General features: G+C 38.7%; 1 protein-coding gene across 1 annotated transcript in view; it reads right to left on the reverse strand.

The window, feature by feature from the left end:
- The window catches only part of TSPAN13 (tetraspanin 13), a 36,744-nt gene that overhangs the window by 2,812 nt on the left and 17,601 nt on the right, over positions 1–16,331 (reverse strand). Inside the window, exons 2-5 of the mRNA XM_006832242.1 lie at positions 9,226–9,393; positions 8,442–8,522; positions 7,790–7,903; positions 4,812–4,925 (exon numbers count right to left, since the gene is read on the reverse strand). Of these exons, the coding sequence (XP_006832305.1) occupies positions 4,812–4,925; positions 7,790–7,903; positions 8,442–8,522; positions 9,226–9,393 (477 nt within the window). The remainder of the gene's footprint in view (positions 1–4,811; positions 4,926–7,789; positions 7,904–8,441; positions 8,523–9,225; positions 9,394–16,331) is intronic.

Genomic DNA, 16,331 nt, shown 5'->3' on the forward strand with positions numbered 1-16,331 from the left:
GAGTAGTGGAGCCAGGGTTAAAATCTGGACTTCATACTCCTAATCATTTCTGTCTATGTTCCTGTATGTGATAGTCTGATGTGCCATTTCTGACATGCTAATTATTACAATACTAAGTAATAGGTCAGCCTCCTCCTACCTCCGGGCCCTGCCAACAGTACCTAAGCATGATTTCCTTGACCTTCTCTTCAGAAACTCTGCCACACAGGATGCTTCCGGTTAGGATTTTTTAAGTTGTTAAATATATTTATCATTATCCCTACATACACGTCTATGTCTGTTCAAGTCACAGGGAAACAAAGCATCTGGATAAATTTCAGCTCCTAATCTAGCGGACATATTGCTGATGTTATTAAGTGCCCTGTAGTAGGTTCCAACTCATAGTGACCCTGTATAGGGTTTCCAAGGAGTGTCTGGTGAGCTTGAACCACTGACCTTGCAGTCCAGTGCAGTACCCCACAGTGCCACAGCAGGACTCCAGAGCCACACATGTCAGTACTAAATTACTCAAATTTAACCATAAGTGACAAAAGGAAGAAGTGTTTCCTTTTCCCGGCTACCTAATCACTAACTCCTACCTCACACCCAAAATGCAAACCAGTTAAAAATAGATGATTATTGGATCTTAAGGTTTTAAAGCTACTGGTGATTTAGGTAATTTTTGAAGGATAACTGACTAGACGTAATCAGCAACCATCTGCTGATTCTAGAAGCTTAAGGCTGATAGGTCTTAAGGTCATCAGGGTATCGTTCATACCATAGAAATGTGTATGGAGTGGGAAATAATAAATATGTGCTAAGTATGGAGTTCTGGTTTGGTGCTGTAGGATAAGTACTAGATTGCAAAGTCAGCTTGAACTACAACATTGGTTTTTCAAACTCACCAGTCGCTCCTAGAAGACCCTACACAGGGTCGCTATGAGTCAAAACCTATTTGACAGCACTTAACAACACAACTATAGAAGTGACAGAAGGAAATATGCCAAAATGGAAATGATGTTTCTGAGAAAATAATTTCAATTAACAAATATTTTCATTTTTATCTTCATAATTTTCTATATTTTCACATTTTCTTTAGAGAACATAAATCATAATAACACTTTTCAGATTATAAATCTTTTCTCTGATGATTTAAAGTTATTTTAAGATTAATATAACTAGTTTAAATCAAATCTTTCCTATTTTACCTACGATAAGAAACCCTTGTTCCTTCAAACACTGATAATTTGTGATTCCAAAATACTGAATAAAATAAAAAATTTAAAGTGAGAGAATAAATATTTGACTACCAAATACTTATTATCCAGAAATATCAGATTTTATAAATTATTAAAACACCTAGCTGTGTTTCAAAAGGTGATTTATTTTTATTTTTTTAATTTAAAGCACAGAGCACAAATCAATAAAAGGACACTTAAGAAAACTGTTTCATTAAAGAAAGGGCATTTAACAAAATAAGCAGATGTGAAGGCAATGTAATCTGACAGAAGAAAAAAAAAAAAAACCAAAACAGTGCTGCTCAAAAATGCTCAAATCCCAAAAGAAAAATCCATTTGATTCATAGAAATCCTCTGTAGGTTTTCTGAGATTATAAATCTTTAGGGGAATAGACACTATCATCTTTCTCCAATGGAGCAGGGAGCGTTGGTGGGTTTGAAATGTACCACCAGAACTCAAAATAAATTTTCTAAATTTAAATGAAAAATTCAAAATAGACAAAAATTTAGAGGGCACAAAAAATTGCCGATAGGAAAGAGTTAGAGGGAAGGAAGAAGCAGGAGAGAGAGAAAGGAAGTTATGCAAAAAAGAAAAAGAAAGGAGAAAGGAAGAGGAGTTGCGGGGGCAACATTCTTGTTAGCCTGGATTTCTAATACCACACCTCGTAAGGCCCAGCCTTATACTGTATGTACTTCCTCCATAAATTCCAATACCTCCCCCACGCCCAGGCACACTATCATATTTTTGCAAATGAAATTTTGGGTTTGCCACTTGTAATTCAAAGGTTCTTAGATAACTATACAAGAAAACTATGTGGGCAATTCACAGAACAAGAAATGGCCAAAGAAGGATATGTATATGGTTAAATTCTCTACTAATTATTACAGAGAATAAATAATTGTAATAACTAATTTTTACCTACCAGATTGGCAAATACTTTTCAAAATAAAAACTATCTACAGTTAATGGTGCTGTGGGGTAATGTACCCGACTGCAAAGATGTTTGAATCACAAGGTCAGTGGTTCAAACTCACCAGTCACTCCTTGGAAACCCTATGCATGGTCCCTATGGGTCAGAATCGACTTGACGGCACTTAACAACAACAACTAAGAAAGCAAAGAGACCTGGTGGTGCAATGGTTAAGTGCTCAGATGGCAGTTCAAACCCACCAGCCGCTCTGTAGGAGAAAAGACTTGGCAATTTGTTCCCATAAAGATTACAGTCTATGAAACCTTGACACAGTTCTGGGGCAGTTCAGAATTGACTTGAACACAGAACTCAGAAGGCAATTTGAAAATATACACCAAAATCTTTTTAAATGTCCACATACTGAGTACATCAAATTTTACTTCTAGAAATATATTCTAAGAGGGGGGAAGGTCTAGAAAATACAGATAGAAATTTATGTACAAAGAAGATGACCATGGATTTACAGTGGTGGTGGTGGTCATGTACCATGGAGTCAGTTCCAACTCATAGTGACCCTGCACAGGGTTTCTGAGGCTGTAAATCTTTATGGGAGCAGAAAGCTTCATCTCTCTCCTGCGGAACAGCTGGTAGTTTTAAACTGCTGACCCTGAGGTTAGCAGCCTGATTCGTAACCACTATGCTACCAGAGCTCCTTAAGGATTTACAGTAATGATATATTTTTAAAAATTAAATGTCCAACATGTAAAATAAGCATGTTACACTTTACTAATGAAAAACACTTTTGAATTTGCTGGTTTTAAGGTAGATGTTAACTTTTAAACTAGCCAGCCATATATTTCTAGCATTAATACACATTTTATATAAATTATATAGTTCTATATGCTATTCTGTTATGTTTTGAAAGAGTAAAGAATGTAACAGAGACATCTGACCATGATTATGATCGCTTCTACTATCATTCTTTTCAATGTCACCTAATGTGGTACTGTAGGAGCTCTGATAGCATAGTGGTTACGAGTCGGGCTGCCAACCGCAAGGTCAGCAGTTCAAAACTACAGCGGTTCCATGGGAGAAAGATGAGGCATTCTGCTCCTGTAAAGATTTACAGCCTCGGAAACCCTGTGCGCAGGATCACTATGAGTCAGAACTGACTCCACAGCACTTAACAACAACAACAATAATGTGGTGCTGTAGGATCAGTACTGGACTGTGAACCACAAGGTCAGCAGTTCAAAGCCACCAACTGCTCCTTAGAAACCCTATACAGAGTCACTATGAGTCAGAACCAACTGGAAGGCACTTAACAACAATATACCAGCTTTACTAATGGCTACAAATGACAGCTGACACAGTACCTGTACTGGATACTATTCTGAGTTTTATAAATTCCACATGTACTAAGTCCTGGTGTGGCACTGGGGGATAAAGCACTGGATCTCAAGGTCAATTTGAACCACAACGTTGACAGTTCAAACTCACCAATTGTTCCTTGGATACCCTATAAAGGGTTGCTCTGAATAGGAACAGACTCAAGGACACTAACAACAAAAAGTCTTTTTATTATCACAACAAAAGGACAGGCTGTGGATTATAATTCCCAATTTTAAACAGAAACAGAAGTAACTTGCCCGCAGTCATAGTCAGTAAGAAGATTGCAACCTAGACAAGTACAAAAACATCAAAAAATGTCCATAGAAACTTACAGTTTGATGAAGACACTGGTGAAGGAATCATTATTCCTTAACGTTATCAAATAATATATTTGTTTTTCCTTGCAGATATTGTATTTATATAACTATATCAATTAATAAATATATAACAACACATAAGAAATTTACAACAGTGGTTCCTATAAGTCCTAAAAGTCTGTGAACAAGCATGGGGGCATGGGGCTGAAAACAATTGTTCAAAGCCCACTTCATATAGGTGCATGCATGCTGTATATGTTTTAAACAATGTGAATGTGTCTCACCCATTCCAAAATCAAATTTAAATTTTTACTTTTGCCCAGACATCCATTGCTGACTCACAGCAACCCTACAGGGCAGATCAGAGTAGACCTGTCCCATAGGGTTTCCAAATTGTAATCTTTATGGAAGGATGACTGCCACACCTTCTTCCCAAGGAGCAGCTTGGTGGTTCTGAACCACCAAGCTTTTGGTTAGGAGCTGAGTACTTATCCACACCACGAACAAGTCTACAAGTAAGCATACACTACACTATAATTCTAGGATAAACACTGGACTGCTAACCACAGGCTGTCAGTTCCAATCCACCAGCCACTCCTCGGAAACCCTATATAGGGTCGCTATAAATTAGAACCAACTCAAAGGCACTTAACAATGACAATGAGACTGTAATTTACCACAAGGCAGAAAGAGATCCTAAAGATAATCCAGTTTAATATCTTCATTTCATATACCCATTATGTTTTACATTAAGGGGAACAGGAACAGATAAACCATCTCAATTTTTGCTACAAGGTTAAGGCTAGGTTTAGAAGTATACCTCGGTATTCTGATGCCCAACCTTGCTATAATGTTAGTTCTCAATGAAAGTATCCATTGACGCATTCCAAAACCTGAGTGCCGTGCTAAGGTGAAACTCCATGCCTTCTGCTGCTGTCACATATGCAAACAAATATTGAGTCCTTTTCACATACCTCTGTAAAACTGAAGAAGAGGCCAATACCGCCAACAAATCTCAAAACCTCTCCAGCATATTCTTCTATTATTGGCGCACACAATGAGCACTGGTGGCTACTTTTGACACAGCTCTGAATCAATTAAAGAAAAGAACATCTGACTCAATATTCATTTATGAAGAACGTATGAAATCTACAAAAATAATTTGGCATCTGGAGATACTATTTCCAATTTTGGACCTTGGTTCCTTAGCCAGCTCCTAGGGCTCTGTGGTGAGCAGAATTTTAAGATGATCGCTAAGATCCACTCCACATCCCCCGCACCCAGTGTAACCTATGTATAATCCCTCATGTGCATGGGACAGGTCTTGTGAATATGATGGGATCATCCCTACCCTAGGCACTGCACTCTGTAAGACTCCATCTTAGCAGGATGGGTAGAGAGATTTTCTCATGCTGGCTTTGAACTACCAGGATTTTAGAGGGCCCTGTAATTAAGATCTGAGAGCATTCTCTGAAGCTGAGAGAGACACCCTAAAGGACACCCAGCTCAAAAACAAGGGCTTTGGTCCTAGCCATCCCACCCCCAGCCCCCAAGGAATTGAATTCTACCATTAACCAGTGAGTGTGGAAGAAGATTCTCTGCCTCAGATGAGACCACAGTCCCAGCCAACACCTGGAGTTCTATTTGGTAAGAAGACCATGAGCAAAGAGCTCAGTTAATCCCTACCAACTCCTAACCCAAGGAAACTGTGAGAAAATGAATGGGGGAAGTTTTAAGCCACTCATTTCATAATAATGTGTTATACAGCAAGGCCCCTATGGCAGGCACACATGCACGCACACACAAAAAGGAGCCTTGGTGGTATAGAGAATTGAACATTGGGCTGCTAACTGCAAGATCAGCAGTTCAAACCCTCCAGCCACTTCTCAGAAGAAGAATGAAGCTCTCAGTTTCCACAAAGATTCACAGTCTCTGAATTCCTAGGGACAGTTTGACTCTGCCCTATAGGGTCACTGTGAGTCAGAACTGACTCAATAGAAGTGGGGACAGTGTCTTGTCATAGCAAAAATTTTATTAAAAAAAAAAAAATGCCACAAAAGAGGTCTCATTTGGGTAATTTCAAAAGAGGCCACACTAGGGGAATTTCCAACTTAGGGCTCAGACATGTACTAAGAGGGGTTCCCCAAAATATCAATCTATGTGAATTTCCCTATAAAGTCAAAGCTTGAGTTCACCTTCACACAGATCAGTCTGGAACTTGGAGGTCAGAGGACTGATGAGGATGGTTGTTGTAGTTAGTATATCATTTAGCTCAGTTCCCAAAGAAAAAAGGTATGAAGTTGTGCTATGGTGTGCATTGCAATGAATTACTTACTATGGCCCTCCTAGCCACAGTCTTTGTGACTCCATCACAAAAATCGGGTGGTTATATGCCATGGAGTCGATTCCGACTCATATCGACCCTATACAGGGTTTCCAAGACTGTAAATCTTTATGGAAGCAGAAAGCCTCATCTTTCTCCCATGGGACAGCTGACAGAACTGCTGACCTTGTGGTTCGCAATCCGATTCAATTCCACTACGTTAGGACTGTACAAATATGGTGTTTGTGGCCCACCAAGGGGATTGGGCAGCCTGCTAAGAATACAAATAAGGTGCATGGACCTCATGTGAAGATGGGACAATAAAAATAAAGTATGTGGAATCCTAAAGAGGGAATCAGTCAGTTTTGCCTTCCCACTACGCTAAAATTAGCATGTAACTAATCCCAGAGTGAGAAGGCAGAGGACTTTACTACCACAAAGACAGAAGAGCCAGCACCAGTGTGTTCTTTTGACCCTGGGTCCCTAAGCTGAGAACCTCCTAGACCCGAAAGACAGAGAAAATTATAATATTGGAGATGGGAAAAGACAAAGAGAAATGACATGTGCAGCAGAGAACCAGAAGACTGGCAGGAGATGGCGCCATAGTTGGCTTCCTGACCCATGGAGTGAGGAAGCTGAGCACCTTCAAGTAGGAGACTTGTTGGCAGAGTGCACTATCTCTGGGAACTTCACAAAGCTAGGCTTACGAACCCATGAAGCAAGAGAGCTAAGTGCCTTAAGGCAGATGATTTGCTGAAGGAGTGGGATGTTTCTGGGCATTTATTAGTGCAGCTGTAGAACCTGTAATACTTGCCTGAACAGGATAAAGACCTGCCCATGAGGCCAAGGGGAAAGGCCTGCCTGTGGGCATAGCCAAAAAGTTGTCCTGACGAAGAACCGTATCCTGAGTCACTCCTAATCCTTACCTGGAACCTGTTACTTCCCTAAAACCCCATAATCATGTGTACAGTCTGTGAGTTCTATATGGTCCCTACAATGAATTACTAAACTCAGTAAAGCAGTCTAGAGTACCATGGGAGTGACAGCCGGTGGCAGAATTGGTAAAAGGGTGGGGAGAGGAGCTATGTCTAAACTGCACAGGAATTAACTTTGGGCCGATGCTGATGGTGATTCTCTTTCATCCCTGTGAAGTTAGTAGAAGTTGGATGTCCCACCAATGCCATTTTTACAGGGAGGGAGAGAGAACAGAAAAAGGTAGTCACATGTATACTCCACTGTGGGCATGTTTAACTGTTTTAAATATCCAGTTTAGTACAAATCATTCTCTTCTTACCATCCTTATATGGTTTAAAACCAAGACATTTAAACACCTCCTCTGAATCACTAAGGCTGATCATTCTCTTTCACATTATTTCTAAGAGGATTAGAATGGTAAGGAATAAGGGGCAATAACTAGAAGCATCCATGGACATCCAATCCAGAAATATTGAGCACTCTTGGGATTGGATATCTGTGAAGAGGCAAACAATACAACAGTGTACAAGCGTAGATGTATGTACAGCATTTTAAAAATGCAATTCGGCATCAGAAAGTCCACTTCTTCCAGGTTAATCATTATCCTCCTGTACACAATATATCTCCAATAAATATTTCATACTTTGTACTTACTGCGAAACAGGTGTCATTTAGGTTAAAACTTCGGAACCCACAACAGTTTAAATTTCTCTGGATGTCATTTCGAGCACTTGCTGTATTATTCCAACCAACTTCCAGAAGTTGACCCTACATAACGCATTCAATGTTTACATTAAAATGTGTCATCCTTGTGTAAAATATACAAAGCTTGAGCTTATAATTGTAGTGCTGAGTGTGCCTAAAATAAATATTCTTTATAAGACCATTAAAATTTTTCAGTGATAAAAGCTTACCACTCAATCTGTAACAAAAGTTAAGATACTGCTTTTATCTCAAGAATGAAAACTTCTTAATGTTTAAATGCAATTTAAAAGAAGTACTTGGCTCAAATGCATAATTCTCAAAGTGTGACAAGATGAAATTCTATTGCTCCAAAATAAGGGATCATATACCTCTGCAAAAAAGAAAGTAGTTGATAAGATGGAACTACCACAAATGTTCTAGAGCAAACATTTCATTGCATAGTGGTGGGAGGAGACTGGGTAGACATCTTTTAAAAGAGCCCAATGTTTAGAGTGAGAATGGCATTCTGGGCAAGAGGAAGTTACTTTAGATTCCAGTCATGTTTGCTCTTTTTCCTATACTCATATGAAGAAATAAAGTAAAAGGAAAAGTCTTTGCTTACCTGTTGTTCCTGGTTTAGGGCTAAACAGGCACAGGATACAGAAAACTGAACAATAAATACAAGTAAGAGAATAATCATGTACTGAGAGTTAAAAGTTAAGGATATTCTAAGTACTTTGAAAAGAAGATAAAACAAAGATACTGATAATTTCTAAAAGGCATATACATAATAATTATTTTGATAATACACTACAGAAGCATATCTATTAGAATTTTATATAGAATAAAATATAAACTTTTTATTTATCAAATAGGAAATGCTGTTGTTGTTGTTAAGTGCCATCGAGTCAATTCTGACCCATAACAACCCTGTACAGGGTTTCCAAGGAGCAGCTGGTGAGCTTGAACAACCAACTTTATACTTCAATTGACTTTGCAGTCTGACACATAGCCCACAGTGCCACATAAGTACAGGTAAATGTATATGAACTTTCTTAAGATTAAAGTACTTGTGAAATCCAATCAAATGCTAATATGCTGTAAAGGTGTAGAGATCACTGAAGTAATTTAGTGTAATTCAGAATTTGCAATACATAAATTAGGCTGTTCTGAACTTAAAGACTATATTTTCCATGATGTGACAAGGAAAATGAAAGACTATGCAAACATATAAGAACTTTCAGAAATATATGCATGTTGAACAAATACACATAGGCTTACTGGGAGTTGCTATCTGGCATTTAATTTCTTAATAAAAAATGTAAATTAACTGTTGTCAAAATAATAATGAATAGCAAATAAGGACTCAAACCCAATGGGGTAAAACCACATAATAAAAAGGATACAAAAAATAGCAACACCTGGTGGTGCTTTACAGCACCAATCAGCCCCACTAATGCAATCAGGAACAAGAAAATGCCCACTGCAATGACCACGCCAACCACTCGGAGACTAGAAATCAGCCCGAAGCCGATGCCCCACGCAGCTATTCCAATGAGCAGCAGGCTAACCAACTGCAAAAAAAAAAAAAAAGAAAGAAAGAAAGAAATCAAAATTAGGGGAGGAAAATGAGAGGATGCAATGTCAACTTAGAGCATTTAAAGAAAATTTTTCAAGTATATACTTAGTCATCTTGTAAGTAATTGTTGTTGTTAAAGTACTGTTGAGTCAGGTCTGACTCATAGCGAACTTATATAGGATTTCTGAGAAACAGCTGGTGGGTTTGAACTGCCGACTTTGTGGTTAGCCGTCCAGTGTTTATCCCACAGCACCACACCAAGAATGACAGCTTATACTAAATACCAGAATAGACACAAGATCTCAGTATATGGTATTTTAAAAATCATACTAATCTTCCTCATGCTTTGGTTTTGTGTTTTTTTTTAAATAATAATATACAAAATGTGGAGCCTCAGAGATCATCTGGCTTATTAAATGTAAACACATGCTACTTAAGCATTTTAAATGACAGCATATGTAGAACTTTTAGATGCCAAGATAGCTCAATCCAACACATTGGTGCCTTCACTCTTACATCACTTTTCTCGCCTTCAAAGTCCAGCTGGACTGCAATCTACTCTGAATGCCTGCCTCCTCAGCAGATTGAACAGACTGAACCGACTGAACCAATCCTTCTCTTCTCTGGGCAGCTTCAGTTCCTTGAATGTGGTTCTATTACTCCCCTCAGTGCACTCACATTGTTTTCAAGCGAGGCTCTCCTAGGAGGCTGTGAACAGCAACTTGAGCACAAGGACAAACATCTTTTCACCTCTCTGTGTCCCCAGAACCTATCACAAGACCTGGAACCTGGGGAACACTCAAAAACTGCTCACTGAATTGTTGCTGAAAGGAACTGTTTGCAATACCATTACCTACCCTATTTATTAATTTAAACATTAATATAAATGTAATCTATATTAATATTAATGCTATCCAGATGTCATCATTCTAATGCAAATATATACCATATTGTTGTGAAAATAGCAAGAGCCTTCTACTTTTACTTGCCAACTACTCTCTCCCCTAATAATTAATAATTACCTGGGAAGTATTCTTGTAAACAGGCTATGAGAGTTTAGGCTCTGTGTCAACTTCTCTGGGTCAGAATTCACAGTGGTTTGGCAGTTGGCATGCTTCCATTATACTGGATATTCACAGAAGGCTCCGGAGCTCTCTGCTGGATCTCGATTTTGCAATTGGCTCATCCTTCAGCCTCTGGTGATATGGACCTAGGCCACTGGCCTGCTCTATTGCCTGCCAACCCTGGAAATCATCAGCAGCCTGCCTCCTCACCTGCCGGACCTGCCTGCCTGCCTGCCATCTGACCTGCCGATCTTGGTTCATCAGCCCTGCAGCTAACGTAAGTCACAGGGCTCCAGCCTGACATCCAAGCCACAGACCTGGGAGCCACACTTCTACTGCTGTGTGAGCTTGGCTCTTTTTTACATGAACATATATAAGCATCACTTGTTTCACTTCTCTGGATTACCCAGCCTAAGACACAAGCTATGCTGGGTTTTTAAAAAAAAAAAAAGAATAAATGGCAACATGTAAAAAAAAGACTGAAATAGTGGCATTTCCAAAAATACCTCCCAAGGGGAATAGGGGTTGGTAATCAAACACAGGAGTATGTTATTTGTGTAAAAGCATGGTATGTGTATTAAAACTTTTAGCAAGTTACAAAGTACACAAAAGAATTGAGCTGTTTCAAGTGAAATGGCATTCTAAGTATATAAGGGGACTTCTGAAAGTTCAAGGCAAAATTCCACTATATTTAAATCCCATTTTTCCAGGAATTTTTTTAAGCCCCCTTGCATATATTTATATACATATTAAATAAAACCACATTAAGTGATACATGCCTCCCAAAACACCAATATGTATAAAATTCAGTTACAATTATAGTTTTAATACATAAATAAATAAGATGCTGTAATAAAGATTGTAATTAACTAATAGAAGATGTAGCTAAATTAAATATCAGTCAATTTCAAGTCTACGGAGACTCTTTTTTGCTTTTTTATAAACTGGTTTTATGGGAAGAGTTGAGGGGCTAGTGGCAGAGTATGAAGGACACAGTATCTTCAGTTGAGATCCAACCACTTTCTGGAGCAATTTCACAGTTGGGAGGGATCAGAATACACAAAACGCTTTCTAGCACCATTTAAAGGCCTGCTAACTTCATTTATAAATACAAGAATGGATCTTCATAAATAAAATTTATTTTTTCATACAAAATAATAGATGAACACTAGACTTCTAATCACAGGGTCAGTGATTCAAACCCACCAGTCGCTTCTTGGAAACTCTATAAGGGTTGCTCCAACTAGATGGCACTTTAACAATTAAAAAGAAACAAGACTTGAGAGTAAAAGAAATCATTCATAGTAAAATAGAGCCATGTTAATGGAGTTCTCTCTCCCACCCATCTGTCAGTTTGTTGTACTGTAGTTGTGGTGGCTTATGCATTGCTATGGTGCTTATGGTAACTGGTACCAACATTATCAATACTAGCAGGGTTATCCATTGTGGATAGGTTTCAGTGGAACATCCAGACTAAGAGAGACTAGGAAGAAAGGCATAGCCATCTACATGTGAAAACTTGATGGATCACAACTGAGTGTTGTTGAACACAGTTACTGTGGACACGATAACATGAAGGACCAATCACTAGGAAAGGACATCATATTTAGTGAAATACAGGGCCTAGTACATCATCACTGCGCTGAGTCACCTCATTGATTGAAGAGGCGAGTCTCTCTTCAGTCCATCTCAATCAGTGAGATGGACTGGCATGATGGCCTTAATCTTGTCAACAAACTTGAGAATGATGTGAGACTGGACAACACTAGTTCTGCTGTATGCAATGTCTGCTTGAACCACAGTCGATGTGAAGGGAGCCATGTATCCATCCATCTATGGTGTTATCTGTACATAGGATTCTCCACTGCAGTCAGTTCACACAGAGAGCTTTTGTTGGTGGAGACGGGACATCCACATAGACTTTGCGACCCAGAAATTTGTCTAGTCTTTCATTTTCTCAATTGCTCCTTATCAGCAGATCTATTTAACCTCTGTTTCATTTTTAAATTTTCACTTACCATCATCTTCTAACAACCTCAGACTATTTGAGATTGAGAAAAAGTCCCCTGTCTCTTCACAAGTTAGCTTATTTCTGACTTTGTGACATCCAAATGTCACACGGTTCCTTTCACAAGCTGGAAAAGTGGCAGCCTGAAGAAGGTGTAATGGAAGAAGACCTGGATATTGACGTATTTATAGCCTAAGAGCCAGACACAAAGATAGCCCACTAAACCAAGGGACAGAAAACTTTATCCTTAAAGTGTCAGATTGCAAATATTTTCGGCTTTGCAAGTCATTTGGCCTCTACAGCAACTAATCAACTCTGCTGTTCCAGAACAAAAGCAGTGATACACAAATGTAAACAAATGAGTATGGCTATGTGCCTATAACATTTTATCTATGGACATTGAGATTTAATTTTCATATGATTTTCATTTATCTTAGTCTTCCTTTGATTTTTTTTTTTTTTTTTTTTAACCATTTAACAATGTAATACCATTCTTAGGTTCTGGGTCATACAAAACCAAGCAGTGAGATGAATTTGCTTATGGACTATAGTTAGCTGACACCTTCTCCAGAAATCAGTGTAGGGGAGAACAAACATTTACAATACAGCCAATAATTGTTAAAGATTTTTAGGATGCATCAGATAAAAAACAATTATTTAGAAAATCAAATCATTAGATGAGACTGCAAAGAAACAACAAAGAAGTATGGTGGTGTTGTTGTTGTTGTTGTTGTTGTTGTTGTTGTTTGCCATCCAGTCAGTTCCAATCCATAGCGAACATGTATAGGTTTTCCAAGGAGAGGCTGGTGAGCTTGAACTGCCAACCTTGCGGTTCAAACTGACCTAGTAGTCCAGTGCATTAACCCACATTGCCACAGCAGGGCTTCTGCTAATATATATATATTCCCAGAGATACACTCACTTGCTAATCCCTGGATACTGTGTATTGCACCTTACATAGCAAAAGGGTGAACACGTATTATCTTAATGGCAAATGATGTGATTAAGTTAAGGATCTTGATAAGATAAGTATATCCCGGATTTTGTGGATGGGCCCTAAATGCCATTATAAGAAGCAAAGAGAAAGTAGCGAGAGACACACACAGAAGAAGATGTGAAGAGGAAGGCAGATATTGGGGTGATACAACAAGCCAGAGGACACCAAGGATGGCCACCAACCACTAGAATCTAGAAGAGGCAAGGATCACCTTCTCCCCAGAGCCACCAGAGGGAGGGCAGCCCTGTCAACACCTTCACTTCAGACTTCTCCTCTCCAGAACTGTGATTTGTTACAGCAGCCTTAGTAAACTAATACAGGGCATTACACACATGTGGAGTTTGACATGTCAGGAAGAGCTGATTGTTACAGAAAGCTGTCTGATGTCTTACCTCCAAGAGAATTCCTATCATGTAGCTGGAGTCAAGTGTTCAGGTATTCTTGTCAAAACCCTCCCAACAGAATTTCAGCAAAATTCTGAGCAGGTTTCTGCTCACTAAGCTGCCAATGCGAAGGTCCTTAGAATAATGAGAATCATTTCCCGTTTACAAAGTAATTTCTACCACTAAAGAGTAATGAGGTTGGCCCAGTATTGGGCAGTGTTTCGTTCTGCTGTGCATAAGGTCGCTATGGGTCAGTACCGACTCAATGGCACCTAACAACAGCAACAACAAAGAGAAAAAAATTTTAAATATTTTGTCACTTTTATAAGGAGTCCTAGTTCTCAGATTAGGCATTATGCTATTTTTGAAAACTGTTATGAGTTGAATGATCTCCCTGAAAATATTATATATATTCTGAGATCCTAAATCCCAATACTTGTGTTTGTAACCTTACTTGGAAACAAGGTCATTGCAGATTTAATTAAGGTAGCATGAGATCATACTGCAGTAGGCTGCGTCCTAATGCAACTCTATAACTGATGTATTTATAAGAAGAGTCACAGACAGGGAGATACTCAGAGAACACCACGTGAAGATAGCCTTGTGAAGACAGAAGCAGAGATTACAGTCATATTGCTACAAACCAGGCAATGGCTGGTGTGGCACTGTAAGATCAGCACTGGACTGCAAACCACAAGGTCAGCAGTTCAAATTTACCAGCTGCTCCTTGGAAACCCTATGCAGGGAAGTATGAGTCGAAATCGACTCAAGGGTGCTTAACAACAATCAACAATAAAAACAAAAAATTTAGGGGGGTTGTTTTCTGTCTTTTTTTGTCTGTTTTCATGTAAGGGTAGCACTCTGTCAACAGTATTCCTCTTGAAGATAAGTCTGCTGTGTCTGTTTCCACCAGTATATCTCGTCCTCTAACTCTGAACCTTCTCTCTCCCTCTTATAAAATCTTTACGCTTGGTATTAGGTCTACCCTGATAATCCAGGATGATCTTGCCATCTCAAGATTCTTATATTATCACAGCTGCTGAATCATTTTTGTAAAATATTCACAGGTTTGAGCGATTAGCATATGGACAACTTTAGGGACCTATCACAGAAAGTTCTTCTGAAAAACATGGGCAGTTAATTTACCATAGAATCCTTCCTGTTACAAATACTTTCAAACATTACATAACAGAGTAACATTTTGTCTAAACATACATCTGAGCACAGTAAAAACTGAGAAATCTCCATAAGCCATAGGTTTTCAATCAGGTGAAAGTCACATCATGGAATTGAGACTTTTGCATAGCTTGTTGTTAGTTCTGACACATAGCAACCCTATGCACAACAGAACAACACTGCCAGCTTCACAATCATCATTACACCTGAGTCCACTGCTGCTGACACTATGCCTATCTATTTCAGTGGTGTCTTCCTCTTGTGCACTGATGCTCCACATTACCTAGCACAAAGTACTGTCTCCAGGAACTGGTCCCTCCTGATACTATGTCCGAATTATAAGAGATGAAGTTTGGCTATCCTGGCTTCTAAGGAGCATTTTGGCTGTACTTGTAACAACACAGATTTGTTTGTTTTTCTGGCAGTCCATGGTACTTTTAATATTTTTCTCCAAGACTATAACTCAAATGCATCAATTCTTCTACAGTCTTCCTTATTTATTGTTCAACTTTCACATACATATGAGGCCTTTGAAAATAACATTATTGGAGCAGGCTCACCTTAGTCCTCAAACTGACATCTTTGCTCTTGAATTCTTTAGAGAGTTCCTGCGCAGCAGATTTATCCAATGCAATGCACGTCATTTGATTTCTTGACTGATGCTTCAATGAGTGTTGACAGTGGATTCAAGCAAAATGAAGTCTTTGACAACTTCAGTCTTTTTTCCATTTATCATGATGTTATTTTTTGTTCCCCTGGTGAGGATTTTTTGTTTTCTTTACATTGAAATCCAACCCATATTGAAGACTGTGGTCTATGATCTTCATCAGTAAATATTTAAAGTCCTCTTCACTTTCAGCAAACAAGGTTGTATCATCTGTATATCACAGGTGGTTAACAAGTCTTCCTCCAGTCCTGATAACCACATTTTTCTTTATATAATTCAGCTTCTCAGATTATTTGCTCAACATAGCTAGGACCACCAAGATATAAAATCTCAATTTGTACTAAATAACACCCATAAACCTATTATGAAAAGACCAAAAAAAAGTAACTGAAAAATGATCACACAATAGAATAAAAAAATAAAGATCCATCAACCCATGAAACTAAATCTTATTAAAAATTAAGAAAATAAAAATGAGAACAATGAGATACCACCTCACATGTACTAGACTGGCAAAACTTAAGCCTCATGACAGAGTCCTAGTGTGGCGCTGCGGGTTAATGCACTGGACAGCAAGGTCAGTTTGAATCAAAATGTCAGTAGTTCAAGCTCACCACCCACTATTCGGAAACCCTGTA

Source organism: Chrysochloris asiatica, unplaced genomic scaffold, assembly GCF_000296735.1.
Source record: "Chrysochloris asiatica unplaced genomic scaffold, ChrAsi1.0 scaffold00006, whole genome shotgun sequence".
In the NCBI taxonomy this organism is placed as follows: domain Eukaryota; kingdom Metazoa; phylum Chordata; class Mammalia; order Afrosoricida; family Chrysochloridae; genus Chrysochloris; species Chrysochloris asiatica.